This window comes from Thamnophis sirtalis, unplaced genomic scaffold, assembly GCF_051295495.1.
Source record: "Thamnophis sirtalis isolate CommonGarterSnake01/CBP01778 unplaced genomic scaffold, rThaSir2_p1.2 scaffold_5, whole genome shotgun sequence".
NCBI lineage: Eukaryota > Metazoa > Chordata > Lepidosauria > Squamata > Natricidae > Thamnophis > Thamnophis sirtalis.
Window position 1 is genome coordinate 65,033,616 of NW_028261385.1, and position 20,424 is coordinate 65,054,039.

The 20,424-nt window shown below is 39.8% G+C and overlaps 1 protein-coding gene across 7 annotated transcripts in view; it reads right to left on the bottom strand.

Moving 5' to 3' along the window:
- Window positions 1–20,424, bottom strand: part of NTRK2 (neurotrophic receptor tyrosine kinase 2) — a 197,893-nt gene that overhangs the window by 49,427 nt on the left and 128,042 nt on the right. For all 7 annotated transcript variants that reach the window (XM_087715937.1, XM_087715936.1, XM_087715938.1 and 4 more), the window contains one exon: window positions 1,812–1,942. In XM_087715937.1, coding sequence (XP_087572063.1) covers window positions 1,812–1,942 — 131 coding nt within the window. The remainder of the gene's footprint in view (window positions 1–1,811; window positions 1,943–20,424) is intronic.

The following is a 20,424-nucleotide window of genomic DNA, read 5'->3' on the forward strand; positions in this document are numbered from 1 at the left end:
ATCAGAATATCCGCTGAATTTTTTTTTGCTCTCCCCCTTTCCTTGCCAAGCACTTCATTTTCAGCTGTAGACTTCCCACAAGGCACAACAGTAGCTATTTCTTCACATGCATGCAGTACACAATGCTTTTCTGGGTTGCTCAGCAACCAGTGGGGAGGCATGTCAAAGATCCAATGAATGAAAAGAAAATGTGACAATGCTTGAACATTAACAAAGATATGTTCTGCTTGTTCTGCTACTCCTCAATCTACATTTCCTTTGAATGGACATATCAGTCACAAAGTATTCCGTCTCAACTGGAGAAAATAGAAACCATTTTGCAGAACTGGTGGTCAATGCAACTGACACTTATTTTGGAGTTGGTTTCATCAGACTCCATAACATATCCTTAGTGTGCTTGTTTCTGGATTTCTTCTTGCATGAATTGTGCTTGTCTATTTCATCGTTTTATCACAGAGACAACCATGGGGTTAGAAAAACAAAGTGAATCCAAATGAAAGCTATTCTTAGTTTTGAAGTCAAATCCCAGATGTGTAAAAAAAAAAGACTTATTTTGTGCATATTTGTTAAATGTATGAAAGCAGTTGAGGAAGAGAAAACGGTTACATACACTGGGGCTGCTCAATCCTTGTATTCTTCTGACAGACAAAACCAAGGTTGGGCAACTATGGCCCCTTTACGACCTGTGGACTTGAACTCCCAGAACTCCTTAGGTAGCATGGTTGACTCAGGAATTCTGGGAGTTGAAGTCCACAGATCGTAAAGAGGTCATAATTGCTTGCCCCTAGGTAAGAAATACAGCTGTAATAGCATAGACTGTTCCATAACTGAGAATCTCTGGAAAGGATTGGCACTCTCAATTCACAAATAAAGTTTACAAACTTCCTGCATTTACAGTTTGTGTTAAATGTACAAAACTAAGACTGGGGACACACAAGTGGTGCATGACTTACTGTTACAAAGATCCTGAAAAGATCACTTATGACCGGTTCTCATATTTATGATCATCGCAGCATTCTCGCTGGCATATGATCAAAATTTGGGCACTTGGGAACCAGCATGTATTTATGATGATTGCGAAATCCCAAAGTCACATGATCACCATTTACAACCTTCCCAAGGAGGCTTCCAACAAGCAATGGTCGCTTAACGGCCACATGGTTCGCTTAATAGCTCAGCAAAAAAGTGGGCACAATTCACTTAACTATTACATTACTTAGTGACAGAAGTTCTGGTCCCTATTGTGGTCATGAGTCAAGGACTATCTGTAGATGCAATGCAATGGGATTCATTGCAGAGTTCATCAAGATTTGCCACAGGGGCCCAGAACATTTTTAAGGCTTCACTTTTCCTCTGTGGGGTGTGCTGGAGGGGACATAATCTCCCAAATGGGTAAGGCCAGGACAAAAAATTCAACTAGATTTCATTTGTTTGCATGCATCCTTAACACTGCATTGAATTTATTCAACACAAGTAGCAAAAAAATTCTTTATATATTTAATAGTTTTTCAATTCATCACAGTAACTGTTACAGTTACTAGCAGTTCTTAGAGAAACTTGTAGAGCACCAGAATCAAAAATGGTGCAGAGTTGTATATAACTCTTGGACTGCAGATTAAAGGTGTCTGCCTTAAAACAACAGCAATTAACACAATTTTGTAAATACATAGAGAAAGAAGTATTACAGTTGAAAACCAAATGCGGATCAATCTAAACAATAATGGGAGTAATATTCTCAGAAAGAAATAGCTTATTCTGGAGAAACAGAAATGCCCGATATATAACACAAGTCTATAGGATTTTTTTTTTACCTTTACAGCAACCAAGATCTTATCCTGCTCATGACAAAGGTTGTAACATTCAGCCAAGAAGACTTTGCCAAAAGCTCCTTCTCCCAGCTCCCTTTTGAGGACGATATTGTGGCGCTTGATATGCTGGACAACTATAATGTAAAAAAATGAGGATCAGTCATCCATTTCTAGTAAGATTTTCAACAGTGGAACCTTATAGCGCATTGAATGAAGTTTGCTATGAGGGTTTTCGAAGTCTATTGAGATGGGTCACAGAAATTGAGATGTCTAGATTTTACCCTTTCTCATGATTAAAACTATTATGATAAAATAAAAAGGATCGGAGCTTATACTGAGCTTTGCAGTATTGCAAAGATAGAAATAATCTTCTACAAACAAATAAATTGTGGCTGTAAATACATTCCAGATAAAATAGCGTTTATATAACTGAAAATGACCCTAAGTATTTTGAATACTCATCTTTCTCTCTCTTGGCACCAATAAAAATAAACATAATTTTTTATTTGATTACAACTACCTTGGATTTCTTTATTTTTATTGATAATGTTGAAAGAGAAAAATTGTAATGTTAATAGCTTGAATGTTTTCAAAATGAAAAGATAAAAACCCTTCAGAAATTAGGCCAAGTAGAGAGCAATGTGTATTAATGACTAGAATTGGAGAAGAAATTAATTGGTTACTGATACAATTGAATTTTTTCAAATTGTAATTTTTTTTCTCCCACAATTGATAATGGACGAATTGGAACGCCAACACAATGATCTTTTATCTTTTGCAGTGTTGTACTTTGACCAATAAAAGTATCTAAAAATAGCATAGAAGATGGCCTATGAAAATACCTATATTAGGGGAAATTCCGTGCAAAGAAATGCACATATAGAGAACAAATATGCATAAGAATGCATGCTGCAAATAGATGCCAAATCAAAATAGAAACTTTTGTGGTTAGAAAAAGAATACTAATTTCATATCAAATGAAACAGGCAACTTTGTTCATCTTTACAGAGTCTGCAATTTAGTCTGTTTCCAGTGTGACATCTTAGCTAGGCTTCCTACTTCCTGCTCCAAAACAGGCTGCATTCAAATAATTTGTAGTATGACTATAGTAGTATTTTCCTTATTATCTTCTTTATTCTCCCCTCTTATGGTATGATGATGATGATGATTGTTGCTTTGCAGGTACACTGAGAGCTTCTGCACTGAAGACAAATTCCTTGTGCTTCTGATCACACTTGGCCAAATAAAGTACCCAATCAATCAATCAATCAATCAGTCAATTTCTTACAGCTTCCTGGGCATCTTTTTATTAACATTACTGGAGCATAAGACCTTATAAACTTTCAAGGTAATTTGCTTATTTCCTTATTCATCAGAATTCATACTCATGTATACCACTATGACAACTTCTAGTAACAAGTACTTAAGAGTATTTGTATTGATATTTAATGGAACATTGCCAAGCCTGTCCAAATTGAGTCTTTCTGAACTCCTTGGGTGGTCAGGGAGGGAAATTTCACAGAGTTGAATGTGCATCGGAAATCTTGCCGAGGTCCTAAACATGTGCTACAACCTGGGTCATGCTGGGTTAGGAAAACTGTCACAGAAAGAGTTATTTCCTATCTGCCAAGGACACCAAGGAAAACAAAGCTCATTTGTCTCATGTCACAATCATTTTTAAGTTCCTTTAACAAATATTTCCCTTTATTAACTGGGGGTGGTGATTTCACATAACCCGGGAAGACAAAGTACATCCTCTTTTAATTGAATCCAGCTTTCTCTGTGGCCCTGATCTCTTGCTCTTCTTAAATTAAACTGCCACTTACTCTGTCTGTTTCATTCAACAAGCAGGATAAAGAAGGCATTCCATTCTAACAAATATGATTTACAATTATGGTCAAGGTAAAAAGGGGAGAGATAGAGATAAGAAAAAAAATGGACCAATATTTTTAAAGGAGTTTGTATAATAGGCTGCTAAAGGAACTTATTGCTAATAGACTTAATCTTTGGTTCCACTGGTGTTTTCCTTGAAGTCTCTTTTTTTTTGAAAATAGATAAGATTTAGGAGAACTAGAGATGCTCCTTGGTTCTGTTCTTTTGTTTCGTTTTGCTGTGCCTTCCAGTCATTGTTGTCTCCTGGCTACTGCTCAGCGCCCCTAATTCTACATAACAACTCTGCCTGTTTCATAACCTCTTGAGATGATGAAAAGAGTATATACTAATGCAAAGGATGCTGCAATAATATGATAAGGAAAGCTAATTTATTTGTTTATTCATAATCATAGCATGATCTTTGTAAAAATGGTTCCAAAATGCAACACCCTATTTAAATTGAATAAGGGAGCCTAATCACAGAGAAAACGAAACCTCCAGTTGTAAACTCAGGCTTTCCAATTTAATTGAGGCTAAGCTTTGCTGAATTAATTTCTATGAAGACCCGAACCAATCTTATACATTGATTTAGCTGGCTTACTTTTCTATAACATTCAGTACCTTCCAGATGTTTTGGGACTTAATTCCCAGAAAGTTGCAGTCACAAAACATCTAGCCCCCACCAGGTAGGGGAAGGCTGATAAACTTTTACTGTTAGTTGCTCCACAATATCTATCCTGTTTCCCCCAAAATAAGACCTTCCCGGATAATACGCCCAATTTGGCTTTTGAGTGCATGCGCTAAAATAAGCCCTTTCCCAAAAATAAACCCTCCCCAAAAATATTGCAACACAGCAGCAGCCATGAAGTGACCACGTTCATCACCTCCTGCACCTCAAAAATAATAAAATCTCTCTGAAAATAAGGCCAAGTACTTATTTCGGGGGTCAGAAGAAACCCGCTAGAAACACGGTAGGCAAACATCTTTCTCCTTTACTGGAAGATCTTGACACTGGATCTTTTACACATGTCCTAAGATGAGTGAATAGTAGGTCTTGTGAACTGCTAACTAGGGCATAAAAAACCTTTGCTAGACCAATCCTTGAATACTGCTCACCTGCCTGGAATCCACATTGTATATCAGACATTAATACAATAGAGAAGGTCCAGAGGTATTTCACAAGAAGAGTACTTAACTCATCTGCTCGCAATAAAATATCTTATGCCACAAAGCTTGAAATTTTAAGCCTGGACAACCTTGACCTACACTGCCTATGTTCCGACCTAAGCGTAATACACAAAATTATCTGCTATAACGTCCTACCTGTAAATGACACTTCAACTTCAGCAGCAATAATACATGGGCAAACAATAGATACAAACTCAAAGTAAACCACTCCAAACCCGATTGCAGAAAATACGACTTCAGCAATACAGGGGCCAATGCCTGAAACACTCTACCTGATTCCATTTTTAGTTCCTCAAACTCCCATATCTTTAACCGTAAACTGTCCACCATGGACCTCACACGTTTCCTAAGAGGTCCCTAAGGAGGCGTGCATAAGCACACCAACATGCCTACTGTCCCTGTCCTACTCTCCCCATTAATATGTACTCATTTTATGTGTTCATGGCCATGTTATACTTATTTGTACCAATCCCGTGTGAAAATGTTCATGTCTATACTAATACCTGTTACCTTGTACATGTTGACAATAATAAATAAATAAATATAAATAAATAAATAAATAAATAAATAAATAAATAAATAAATAAATAAATAAATAATAAAGGAGCAGCAGGCTGTAAGTGCAAGATACTGACTTTTCTGCTAAGGGCCAAAGAAAGACCATTTAGCAAAAACACAGACAGACTGGATTTATTATATAGGAAAGCTAACATTTGCTCCTATGATGCAGTGACAAGGAATCCACCTGAATCTCAACAGACAGGATAATTTTTAATATGATGTTAAGTTCAATGGCAAGCAGATCACATCCCAATTTTTCTGTGCTAGCTGCTGTTCTTATTCTCTCTCTCTCTTCAAATGCCTCTCTCTTTCTGAGTTGATAATTACAACATTTGATGCCAAGCAGCTGTCACTGAGGAACAGGGGCTGCCCAAATACTTCCGCTGCACAATGCATGCAGGCTTATTGGCTAATTTAGTGCACTATAATGAACTCTCCCACTGGCTTCCTTCCATCCAGAGCATGGAACACAGTGAAACATAGACTACAAGCTTGGACATTTTGTTCCGATGCATTTGAAAGGAGAGGAAACAATTGGGAGAATCTGTACTCACAATTGTCCCTTACGTCCAGCTCACCCTTGTTTAAATAGTGAGCATCCGGAAAACATCCAAAGGTGGCTCTGATTGTCAGAAGGGTAACGGATGTAGCCTTCTGACAGATGTAAGGTGCTGCTGAATAAGTATGCCCATGGCCAACGGGCAATTCACACACTCACATAGGGTGGGGGAGAGAGTGGGGGAGGGAGGGAGAAACTGACTGATTGACTGAATGGTTGTTTCAGCTTTATTCCCACTTTCACTTGCTTAGTCTAATGAATTTGACCTTCAAAATAGCAGGCATCAATCTTTTGGAACTTCTAAATTTACTCTAACTTTTGTCTAGTTCCATAGTTTAAAATCCTTTTTCTCTCCAAGAAGCTTAGTGTAAATCCCCCTCCCTTTTTTAAATCCTAAACAAAGAGATAGGAATGAGGCCATGGCTACTCTACAACCTTTTGTTTCCAAAGATATTTTTGAGCATAATCTTCCTCAGCCAGAATCCAACATTCTAACCAATTCTCTATACTGGATGTCATAGTGCCAGCACATTGCCAGCAAGAGACAACAATTATGAAGAAAATCAAGGACCCGGACAACACATATAATAATTGGGGAAAAGCCATACACACATATCTAATGTGGATGAGTCAGAGGACCAATCAGCACAAATTCATCCTAGACAGGGCTGGAAATTTTGTTAGGGGGGGGGGGGGAAGAGGTTGATCTAGCCTAGCATCTCTGATTATTCATCTCCCAACCTCTTAGGCCTTCTACAGTCCTTGAGGGAACTTGAAACGTAAGGCCAATTGCTCTGTTAAAAAGACCAAGATGACATTCTGATTATTTAGGAATCCTTAATTTTGTAGTTTTAGCTAATGCTAAAGAAAGCAACCCATATCAACATTAGCACCAGTCAATGGTAGTTGTGACACATTTTTAAATGTTCATTTGACTGAGTTTCATGTTTAATGAATAAAATATAAGAATCATAATCATAATAATCATAACAACAGCACCCAAAAATGCCAATGCCAACTTATACAAAAATGTCACCAAAACACACACACACACACACATGCACGCACGCACGCACACACACACACACACACACACACACACACACAGAGAGAGAGAGAGAGAGAGAGAGAGAGAGAGAGAGAGAGAGAGAGATCACAATCCATTTTGAAAACAGTGAAAAAAAGAGTCTTGAGATTTCACAAGGTTGATACTTTATGGTGCAAAGCTATTACAGAATCTAATTGTTCTGCTTTGGATACCATGAAGCGTTCTCCCAGAAGGTAATAATAAAAACTGGCGAGGATGTGTAGAGTCCATGACAATACTGCAGACCCTGGCACTTATATGCCATGTCCTGGATAGAAGAAAGTGAACTTCCAATAATGTTTTGCATCGCATTTGATTGGGGAAGGGGGTGTTTAGAGCTGGTCCAGCTGGTCCTGCTGTCCTGCTCTCTATTTTTATCTGCAAGCTGCCCAGAATCATTGTGGAGTGGGGTGGCCTCAACATTTGATTTCAATCAGTTAATCAATCAATCCAAAGTCTCTTGTAGCTATAAGCACCATACAGCTTCATAGGACAGTTCTGAAGAAACCAGAGTGGGTTGTTCCCAGTTTGGCCTGGATTGGACGAATTGGTAGTAGAAGCTGCTGGAGGCTCCCCACCCACCCGGACAGTTCTGTGCATGCACAGAAGCATCATATGGGAGCGCACCTGAACTGGTAGTAGAAAAATTGGCAACCCACCTCTGGAAGAAGCCACTTGAGCAACATGAGCACCCATCCAGTGCCTTGCCCAATTTTAGAAGTTACCAAATGAAATGAGTGTAACTTAAGGTCAGGAAAGGAAGAGTTATGTATGTGGAACATATGGCCACTCAGAATAATAATAGGATTGGATGGGAAGATCTTCTAATCCAAACCCTGCTCTAGCTATAACATTCCGTACAAATTATTGCCCAGTCTCTTCTTGAAAATCTCCAGTGATGGAGCAACCACAACTTCTGGAGGCAAGTTGTTCCACTGATTAATTGTTCTCAATGTCAGGATGTCAGTAACTGCTATAAAGAAGATTTGAAGTTGCTTGTTTGATTTTGTTTGATTTTTGCTTTGCTTTATAGCTTTTTTAAAAGCTTCTTTCTTTAGACTTATTTCTTTTTATTTATTTATCATTTATTTATTTTAATTTTAGGAAATATATACAGTATATTGCCACCTATTCACACATGGCAACTCAAGGAGGCTTACAGGAATATAAAAATATCATATATAAAACAATAAAACTAATAAAAAAGATTAATCTCAAAATAAAATAATATAATAAACTCCCATCCTCCGCCCTGGCAACAACACATCACATGAAACTTTTCATGGGCTCCATCCTACTATGTATTCCCCAGGCCAGCTGACATAACCAGGTCTTCCGGAAGAGTGTTAGAGTAGGGGCCAGTCTAACCTCTGGGGGAATAATGTTCTAGAGCAGGAGTGTCAAACTCGATTTCATTGAGGGATGTATCAGTGTTGTGTTTGACCTCGAGAGGAGGGGTTGGTGTGGCCACCTATACATCACTCGTGTTAGGGATACCTGTGGTGGCCCAAGAGCTCTGCCAGCAAAAATGGACTGTTTCCAGGGTGGTTCTTCAGGTCAGACCTAAGCACTCTGTGGGCCGGATCCGGCCCACAGGCTTTGAGTTTGACACCCCTCATCTAGAGAAAGGGAGCCACCATGTAGAAGGCCTTTCTTCTGGATCCCGCCAGGTATATCTCCCTAAGGGATGGGACCGAAACATTCCTTCCCTCCCTGCTATGGTGGGTCAGGTAGAAGTGACTGGCAAGAGACCTCAGATAACTTGGTTCCAAGCCATGAAGGGCTTTAAAGATGACAACCAGCACCTTGAATTGCAAAGCGAATTGGGAACCAATGCAGCTCCCACAGGAAAGTTGATACATGTGCACACTGAGGCCATGCAGGCTGCTGCATTTTGCACAAACTGGAACTTTTCCCCTTTGTTATTTTGCATTTATCTGTTAACTTTGTTAAAAAAAACTATTATAAAGATGTGTGGACTTCAACTCCCAAAACTCTGGGAACTCTGAGAGTTGATGTCTACACATCTTAAAAGGTTGGGAAACAATGCACTAGGCACAAAGTATAGACAATGTTTTCAGTGCTACATTATTGAGGTAAATTTTAAACCTAAGGTAAATTTTATGCAAACGCTCTTAGAACTCCTCTGACAACAAACAGGCATGCCTCTAATTCAGCTCAGAATGCAAATGTGTCACAGTGATCCCCATGGAGGTAATTGTTCTCACACACATTTTGCCATCATGAGTTTTTTGTGCCTTTTGGTTACATCCAGTAACACTCCTCTGAGATGTTCTGAATAATTTGGCTCAAAGACGAGTTCTGCAGATCTGATGGTCTCCATGCTTGCTCTGCTGGCCTAGTGCTTTCACTGGCTCCCAATCACTCTGACAGATGTGTTTCCTATAAGGGATATGACACTAATGGCTAATTAGAAGTCAATGTCTCCTAATATAAGTCAGCTGATCGATCCAGAACTCAACACATTATACACACACACTAGGGCAACATGGTTAATCTAACAAGTGCTGAAAAGGAAACATCTCCTCTATCCATCTCAGAAATCATCAAAATGAGTTGAATCTTTTACTTGGAAATAATAGATACTACCAAAGATCCACTGGGATAACCAAATCCTTTTACATCAGTACAGTAACTTTATTAGCCCTGAGGGAGAATTTTAATGTCAAGGATTTTTCTAATCTCCTTTTTTAAAAATTCTGCTCATTTAATAGTATTACAACACCTTATGGAAACAATTTCCATAATTTAACGATCCACCCTATGAAGTATTTATTTTACTTTTGTTCTTATTTTCTTGCACATTCTGAGTGTATGAGTTGAAGTTCTAGAATTATAATGGAAGGAGAAAAGGTTCAGATATAGTTTACAGTGTAACCTAATCCTTGGGAGTCACCAATCCAAGCAATCTGAAGACATAGCCTAGAAAATTAGAAATGATTTTGTAGTTCAAAAGAATAATAAACATTGGTACAGCTGCATGAAACAGTTGAGGACTAATTTTGAATAAAACATTTTTTAAAAAAGATGTTCAAGTATTATAGGTTGCATGGCACAAGCTTAACAATATTTACTCAACAGACATTACTCGCAAGCTAATATACTGAAAAGTCTATGCTTTTGCATCTGAATTTATTCGGAAGGCTAAAAGATGTGTTTCTTCACATTTATTTCTATTTTTAGAAGAATAAATTTCATTGAGGAGCTTTTCTTAATCTGGCACTAGACTGACCACCAGATTTCTGATATAAACAATAACATATTCTCACTTTATTCCTGAAGAGGCCCCATACATGCAATAAGGACATACAGGTGGTCCTTGATCACCTGTGACCACAGTGAGGAATAGAATTTCCATTGCTAACTGAGTGGTGCCTAAATTTACATTCTATGTTGTCATGCGTGTTAAACCAATAATGGTAGATAAGTGAATAAAGTGGTTGTAAAGTGAATCCAGCTTGTCGTATTGACTTTGCTTCTCAGAAGCTGGCTAGGAAGGTAACTAATGATAACCATATTACTCCAGGACACTGCAAGCATTGCAAATATGTGCCAGTTGTCAAGTGCCCGATTTTGATCATGTGACTGTGAGGAGGCTTTGATGGTTGTAAGTCAAGGACCATCTATACAGTAGTCAGGAAAATGATTTTCGGAAAGTGATGCAAGATTAGTCCGGATCCAAAGCATACTCTGGATGAAAGCCACAAAGGTACAAATAGCAATAGCCGTTAGACTTATATACCGTTTCACAGTGCTTGAGAGTCCTTTCTAAGCATTTTACAGAGTCTGCACATTGCCCCCAACAATTTGCGTCCTCATTTTATCAACCTCAGAAGGATCGAAGGCTGAGTCAACATTGAGCCTGGTGAGATTCGAACTGCCAAACTGCAGGCAGCAGTCAGTCAGCAGAAGTAGCCTGCAGTACTGCACTCTAACCACTGCTCCACCGCGGCTCAAATAAAGATGCCTTCTCTTCAGAATACATGTCAATAAGGCAATGAGTGATTATTATATAAGAAGTCTTCCTTCTGAATGTTAATAAACTGAGTTTTTAAAAATGATTAGCTCGAACATGTTTATTCATTTAGCTAACCTTTAAATGATCCTTTGCAATCAATACATTTTATTAGGAAGCCATTGACTACAATTAAGGTTTTTCTAGCCTTGCGTTTAAAGAGAACTCAGACAATTAACCAATTTTTGATTATTGATCCTGAGACTGCAGAATTTTCATTACATTTGGTTGAGAGATCAAACACCCTAGGTATTACACATACTAAAAATAACAATATGTGATGTACTACAACTATATGTCAGAACTTCCTAAGCACTCTGATTTTCATTAACTCAGAATTAAATTGCATTATATCCAAATGAACTAGACACAACCAGTCCCATTGTCACAAAAATGATAGAAAGAGAATAAAGATAGATGACTTGAAAGCTGTATGGAAGACTACAGCTGACAATGATGTCTGAGCTTCAGAAACTATTTATGGATATGCATCTATGAACTGGTTTCTTACACTTATTGATTATGCATCTACCCAGATTATGGAGGCAATCTCACCTCACACATAGTATGTCTCTGCCAAATTCCTTTACTGTCAAAGGAGATGCAGGTGCTTCATCTGATGCCAAAACAGGTAGAATGAGCTGAACAGGTGACTTCACAATTAAAGAACTGCAGTTAGAAAGATAACCAGTTTTTCTTCATAATAGTCTCTTTGATACACAGAGTGTAATGGGCCATTAGTGAATAGCATGATTCTGGAGTTTTGTCTGGGCATCAAAAAATGACAGAAAAGAGGATGCCTCTTCCATCTATGTGGAAGTGGGAAGTCCAGTACACAGAGCTGGACAGTGGGGAAAGGTTGAACCCATGTGGCAACTTGGCACAAGCTTCTGCAAAGGAGTACCTGGAAGAAAGCTGTTGTCGCTTCTTTCACACTTGTAAAATAAGAGCAGATCAGAAGGAGGCACTGATATCTGGTCAGATCACAGCAAATGATCAGGGAGAAAACCGTACCCTTTAGATGCATCTTAAAAGCAAAGTCATAAAAGCTAGTTACAGTGAACAAGGCTGTATACTAGAGGTTAAAAAATAAGAAGCTGAAGGTCATCCAAGGGATGAAATAATGTTTCCAATGTGGTTGAGCAGTTGGGAAAAAGATGAGCAATCTTTGTTTGTTTGTTTGTTGGATTTATATGCCACCCTTCTCCCAAAGGACTCAGGGTGGCATACAACATTAAAAAAAACACATATTACAAAAGTTAAAAAGGAAATTAAATAAAGTATCCAAAAACAAACCCAATTAATATTAACAATACAATTTTAAAAATTAGATTAAAATTAACAATTAATCAGTTATTTTATTCAGGTCAGGCCAGCTTTCTGGAAAAGCCAACTTTTTAGGCCACGTTGGAAGGACTGGAGGCCGGGGATTATATGAAGCTCCGGGGGTAGCTCATTCCAGAGGGAAGGTGCTCCCACAGAGAAGGCTCTCCCCCTGGGGGTCACTAGCCGACACTGTCTGGCCGACGGCACCCTGAGGAGGCCAACTCTGTGGGATAGCACTAGACGGTGGGAGGCTACCGGTGGCAGTAGGTGGTCTCGCAGGTATCCTGGTCCTAAGCCATGGATCGCTTTAAAGATCATAATTAACACCTTGAATCACACCCAGAAGACAACCAGCAACCAGTGCAGGCCGCCTAAAAGGGGTGTAACATGGGAGCACCTAGGTACCCCCATTATAACCCACGCGGCCGCATTCTGGACCAGCTGAAGCCTCTGGGTGCTCTTCAAGGGCAGCCCCGTGTAGAGAGTGTCACAGTAGTCCAGGTGAGAAAGGACAAAGGCATGTGTGGCTGTGCACAGAGCATCCCGATCCAGAAAGGGGCGCAACTGATGTACCAGGTGAACCTGGTAAAAGGCTCCCCTGGTCACAGCCATCAGATGTTCTTCTAAACTAAGCCGTGTATCCAGGAGGACACCCAGATTGCGGGCCCACTCTGAGGGGGCTAAAAGATGCACAAATCGGGATGATGGAAACCACAACCACTCAGTCTTGGAGGGATTGAGCTTGAGCCTGTTCCTCCCCATCCAGATCCGTGTCAGCTTCCCCAGATTGTGGGCAATCAAATGTTTTGATTCAAGTAGAAGACATCAACTGGTTTTGAAAATAAAGAAACTTCTGTGTAAGAAACAACTTTGTTCAATGAAAATAGTGATTGAGATAATCCTTTATAAATCACACAGTTCTCCAACTCAGCAAACAAATATATGGCTATCAAACCCCCTACTTTCTGTGAGAAGAAGTGAATCAGTGGGTAGCAATGGGAATCAAATTATTTCAGACTTAACATGATGAGAAGAAGGGGTTCCAGGCTTGAAACATGAGGAATGATGGATGATAGAAATGCACAAGGCCCTCATGAAATGCTTTATCGGCAATTTTAAAAAATAGAGAAGTAGTTCCTGACAAAGGAAACAAGAAAATACCACAAGTTATTACTTTATAGAAAAGACAACAAATCTTGTTGTTTCAGGTGCAGCAGAAAAGCCAAGATAAGATGGATTTGATATGGGATGGGATTAAATTGTTGTTTCCAGGTGAATTCTTCAAATTATTTCTCTTCAGCCACATAGGGAGCCCTTGTGAAATATAATCCTTTTTGCTCGCTCCCAAAAGGATTTGGGAACCAAATCTTCAAAGCTGTAAGGCAAAGGAAATTGAGATCTGCAAGGAAAACTTCCTCTTGATGGATAGAAAATTTGTTGGATGAGCTTACAAGGCAGAGATATTCCCTGAAGGTGGGGGTGGGGAAGCAACATAGAGAGGAGATAGTTGTACATTCAATGTTGAGAAGAGATTCTGATTTTGGACACTTGAGCGTTGCTTACTTATTAACCCAAAGAACAAGCTCTTCACCTGTTCACACAAAGGTCATGGCTAAGGGACTGAAAAAGTTTCTGCTTTAATAGGATGGAAGATGAACATAGAACAAAGAATAATAGAATTGGAAGGGACCTTGGAGGTTTTCTAGTCCAATGAATAAATGGATGTTCGGTCTTTTTTGAAGGTCTTCAGTGATGGTGTACCTAGAACCTCTGAAGGCAAATTATTCCATTGGTAAATTGTTCTCCTTAGTTCTAGGTGGCGTCACTCCTTGGTTAGTTTCCAACCATTGTTTCTTGTTTATACAAAATTACATCTGAAGTAATTGAAGTATAGTCCGATTGTTGAAATTTCAGTAGCCTTATTCCCCTCTTTTTCCCCAATAAATCTACTTTTGGTTTTATTCAGCAATCAACAATACAAAGGATAGACAGTTCCAATATTCACTGTATCCACTCTGAATCCATGGTTGCCAAAACCACAAAAGTGTGATAAGAAAGCATTTGAAAAAAATCTTTGTCAATCTTCATCCGACTCTCGACAGCAATCAGAGGAAATATGAAACAGGGGTCCATTTTAAGAGAAAATGAAAGCATCACCCAAGACCCTGAAGATTTATTCTGCTCTCCTGGGGGGAAAAATGAGGATTTTTCTGTTGCCCCGTAATGCAAATAAATCAGTTGTCCTCCTTGGATTTCAGAAGGTACGTTTCTGATGCAATATTTGGTTGAGACCATTTCCAGGTTTGCAACATAATATGGACAGTTTGACCATACAGACAGTCTTGGAAAGTTAAAGTTGCTCTCCACACTTTCAGTGTTTTACACCTTTGGTGCAGAGGACACAAAGTTGTGTTCCCTACTATAATAAGACATGCTTCATAGAAAGTCATAAAGGGAACATCTCCAGAAAGATTATATGAGAACAGCTACCGGTGGAGGGATTCCTAAATATAGGGTGGAATGGAGAAGGAGAGATGTCACATCCAAGTTCAGAAAAGTGGAAGTGGATGGCCCATACCTGGAGGGGGCACATTCAGATAAATAAAACAGACATTTGAAGGAGCAGTTGCCCTAGAGCCCAGCAGTTTTAGGATGGTGTCAATTTGTTAAAGAGGAAATACTGCATGGAAACACCCAAAGTACACACTGGTTAGTATCTACACTTGCCTATACGAATTGGGTAATCTTTGAGGAAGAAGAGGGGTGTTCTCATAATTAATCCATGGGCTGAGAGATTCTAGGAGCAGAATAGGTTTTGGTGAGAATATATGACTGGGAAGCAGACATTTAAATAAGGAAACAAAATGATGCTTTGGAGACATAGAACCAATTACATGTGTTATATATTTAAATAAAAGGCTTGGGGTCAGGGGTGGGATCCTACTGGTTTAGCAACCAGTTCACTTTGCACGTGCTTCACACCAGGACATACGCTAAGCCTGTGTGTGCACAGTTTGGAGAACACTTACCTTCCAGCTTGCTACTTGGGAAGGAAAACAGCTGAAGGGCAGTAATCCACTCTGCCATGCGACTCAGCTGAGAAGATAAAGTAGGTAAAGCGCAGGGGTGGATGGGTGGGCGGATGGGCCCACTTGTTTGTGGGAGTGAACTGGTTCGCTCCCAGTTGATCTTCGGAACTACAAGTTTGTCTGAACCGGTCTGAACCGGTAGAATCCCATCCCTGCTTGGGGTCCTTGGTAACCCATAAAGCAAAATGTTAAAATGGTAAGTAAATTAATCTGTTGTGAAACAAAGGAAGGGGTGATCATACTGGATACACTGAAGCTTGCATCCTGCAAATTATTGGGGTAAAACATATCCCTATCTGTCTTGAAATGACTTTCTCATAAATGGTTAATATAGTGAAGATCCAACGCTAATCTGAATCCATGCTGATATAGCTTTGAAGATACATTTGAAGATGCAGGAAAGCTTGATGCAGTCCAGAACTTACCATGGTAACTTTGTAAAAAAATAAGTAGAACCTGAAGATTTAAGGTAGTTCATTTACCTTGAAAGAGCTGCTGTTCTATTGTGAGAGCCCGAAGCCATAGGACAGCTTGCTATTCCATTTGAAACAGTTGGGACATGAATAAGGCCATGGACGGTAGCAGGCTGGATACAACATGAAGTTGTTGCAGCTCCACTGTTTTATAAAATTCTAAACACTATTCAGAGTGGTATCTTTTAGCTGCTTGAGTAATCTATCTTCACTGAAGGGAAATTCCTCAGGAACAGCCTTAGCTTTCAGCAAAATGGAGCCAGCCCTGATAATGTACAGTAATGGAAGATGCTATCATTTTGCTGAGTCAGCTGTATGACAAAGTGTGTTTAATTCCCACTTGGATGCTTTTGTTTGAGGGGAAAAAATGGATAGAGGGATATACCCTCCTACCAAAAATGTTTCTTTTGCCATCTTGTTGATAATATGGCGGGAAAGAGCTCCTGAAGAGTATAATCTGCTTCTAAGTCTACCCAAATTTCTGCCCTCCTTTGTTTACAGACATAAAATACTGTTGACAGTGGAAAACTAATTATTATAGTAGAGACAGCACCGAGTTAGGACATGGATGCTGGAATATGAAAACAGCACTTTTTTTTTAACTTCATAAAAGTAAAAGTTCAGTGTGGTGAGAAGTCAATGGTATAGAACAGTGATGGCTAACCTTTTTGACATTGCATGTCAAAAGCACATGCGCACACACAAACACGCCCACAATAAAATGTGTGAATGACCCCACCACACACCCCATCTCCCATGTATGCCCAGGTGACCCCCACCGCTCTTCCCCATCTCCGCACATATGCCTGCTCCTCCCGTGCATGCGCCCCCTGCCCATGCATGAGCAACCCCCCGTGCATCTGTGTGCATCTCCCGCATGCGCCCCACCCCCCGCACATGCGCACCAGAGACCTAAAAACCAGATAGCTGGCAGGAGGCATGCACGCATGTGCAGTGGAGCTGAGTTGGGGCGAGGGCTCTGCGTGCCACCTTTGGCATGCATGCCATAGGTTCGCCATCATGGTTATAGAAGTTAACTCAACCCAGGAATGTCTGGTTGTCCTCAGCAAGAATGGACAAGACTGTCCTCTCAGCCGTTTCTTCCCTGTATGAACAGTGCCTTCTTCAGAAAGCTGGGTATTTGGTCTCTTTCTGAGCATCAACTGATTAGCATCCCCTCTTTCTGGTCAAGAAATTAAACAGCTCTTTGCCCCAGTAATCTTTTAAGGAATTAAACCAGTGATACTTGAAACAATCAGTTTGTAAATCTAGAAAAAGAGGGGGCCTGAACTTTCTAAGCTATTATCACCACATTGTAGAAAGCTTTGTTTTCTGACCCTTTCTCCAACAGACAAGATTTGGACAGATTCTGTAAAGTAAATTACTGTTGTTAACGACAAAGTGGATATTTATTATTTACCTATCATCTCAGATCTGATCCAGAATGGGGAAGCTGGATACTTCTTTTTTGTTTTGTTTTTTAAATTAAAAGCTGGATCACTGGGACAACATGATCCTGGCATGATCCTAAAACTGTTGTGTGAAGTGAAGATCAGCAAATCACAGCTTGCAAACCGGATATCAAAATTCTCCACTGGGCTTATCAGCAATGACAGGAGCCTAGAATCACTGTACTTTCTGCTTTGAAACAACAGCAACACTATTCACAATTCTCTTGTGCAATATCCAGAAAGCAGTCATCTGTTAATAAGTGTTAGCAACAGAGGGAAATGGGAATGCTGTAGCTCTACTGACCATCTTGAGTGGGCTTGCTGGAAGCACATGCTGCATAGAGGTTCTTCAGCTTTTAGTCCAGGTGGATTTAAATACGCATGAAGACAGGGCTGTCTCTGGAATGAAACATTTGGAGGACCTCTCTGAGTTAATCACTGGCTCTACGAATACCCTATGCATACATTTCATCTGCTTTTTGCTATTAGGTTGCAGAGCATTTTCAAGGTAGAGGTCACCTTTTCATTCATTATGTTGAAAATAAAAATATTACTTGACTGAGTTGAGATTCGGTGAGGCACCATATCTTTTCAGAGGCAGGGGGACTATGGAGGAAACAGATTGCCAATATACATTCCAATCTGGATTCAGGCTAACTTAGTACAGAACTGAAAACCCATTGGTCTCTTTTGGAACTGGAAAAGGGCATGTGTCCCTCTTGAATTTTTCAGAAATTTTCAATATCATTAGTTCATCCTATTTCTCTGGCCTATTTTCTGCCTGTATACTGAGGAAAGTAGTGGTATGTATAATATGTATTTATGTATTTGTTTGTATCATGCCTTTATTATTTTTACGAATAGCACAAGGCAGTCAAAATATCCAACATACCTTCCTCCTCCTATTTTTTCCTACAAAAACGACAACCCTATGAGCAGTGATGAAATTAAAAAAAAAATTACTACTGGTTCTGTGGGCATGGCTTGGTGGGTGGAGCAGGAGAAGGATACTGCAAAATCTCCATTCCCATCCCACTCCTGGGGGAAGGATATTGCAAAATCTCCATTCCCACCCCACTCTGGGGCCAGCCAGAGGTGGAATTTGCCAGTTCTCCGAACTACTCAAAATTTCCACTACTGATTCTCCAGAACCTGCTGAATTTCACCCCTGCCTATGAACAATGGTTGAACAATGAGTGACTGGTTCAAGGTCACCCAGCTGGCTTTCATGTCTAAGGCAGGACATAATAGTTAAGTTCTCAAAATATGGTGCTAGGGAATATCTATTCAACACACCCGTGCACACACTCATCCCCGAAATAACCAGTTCAGGTTTTTTTTTCAGGGTTTGGTTTTTTTTAAAAGTAGGAATATACCATTCCTTAAACTGGGAATCCCATTTCCACTTTTAAACCCCAGAGGAGGAGAAATTGGAGAAATAAGCATTACTGAATTGTCCTCTGGAAATTTATGACACTTTTCTGGTAAAGAAGTTATTTTTCCAGTTTTGACTGATTCACCAACAGAAAATATTTCTAGATCATTCTGATATGATCAAGCTGACTCATTCTTCTGGATTTTTAGTTAATAATAATCTTTTCTATGAGGGCTATTCTGGAAAAGCACTAAGAAGCTACAGTTCCTCCAAAATGTGATGGGATTTGTGGGTGACTCCAGAAGATATTATAATGACAAGCATTTTAACATTTTAGCACTGTCCTTGGGAAGCAGACTTCATACACTAGTACTTCCTAACATAAAGTAGAACACCATTGAAATGAAACACTACAATAAAAGCAACAGATTGAGAAAAAAATATACCTGAAGAGTAGGAGTCTAAAAATCAAGCTATGTATTAAAATGATTAAAATGCCTGGGTGGAAGAAGGAAATCCTTGCCTGGCACCAAAAAGAAAATAGTGTCAGGTATAGCTCACAAGGAAGAGCTTCCAGAAATGAGGAGGTATTCAATCATCTTTATCTCCACATGGGTGGTTCAACCAGGAGTCTCCACGCAGCCCATCCATCATGCCAGGTAAGTGCAGGGCCCATGCAGAGGCTCATGGTGGGGGGGGGGGGGAAATGGGCCTACCGGAGGTTCCCGAACTCTGGAAAGGGCTTTCCAGCCTCCAGTGGGTCTCCAGAGCCAGGGGGAAGCAGAGCTCGAGGAAAGCTTCTGGAGCCTGGGGAGGGGAAAAAATGTTGCCACCCCACCGTGGTGCAGTAAGCCAACTAGGCTATGCCCATCATGGCCATGACTATCCAGCAAACCCATTGCTGCAATTTTTGAAGCCCATCCCTGCTAACAGCATTTGTACCTTGTCCAGATTGAACTTCAGTTTCTTGACCCTCATCTAGTTCATTATTGTGGCCAGGCACTAATTCGGCATTTCTACTCTCTGATCAGAATCTGATGAAAAGGAGAAATAGATTTTAATGTCATCAGCATACTGATGATGTCACTCTAAATCTCTGAATGATTTCGCTCAGTAATTTCATATAAATTTTAAACAGCATGGAGAAGAAAAGTGAGCCTTGAAGAACTCCACAATATAAACACCACAGAGTAGAGCAGAAATTCCCCAGTGCCTCCCAGAAAAGGCTATCCAGCTCTGAGTGGGATTACCACAAAGCTGTGTCAACAAATCCTTTGTTCAGAAAATCTTTCATTTGTTATTGAAGGATGGCACTGAAGACTGCTCAGAAACTCAGACAAAATTAATAAGATCATAACATTCCTTCCTTCCCAGGAAAACTCACTCTAGAGCATGACCATCACTGCCCTATACCATTTCAGACAACTGTCTGAAGATGTTATCCAACATGTTCTTGAAAACTTCCAGTGTTCCAGTGTTAGAGCATTCACAACTTCTGGAGGCAAGTTATTCCACTGATTAATTGTTCTAACTGTCAGGAAATTTCTCCTCGGTTCTAATCATAAGAGAAAAGTTATTCTATCTCCCAAGTCCTGCACT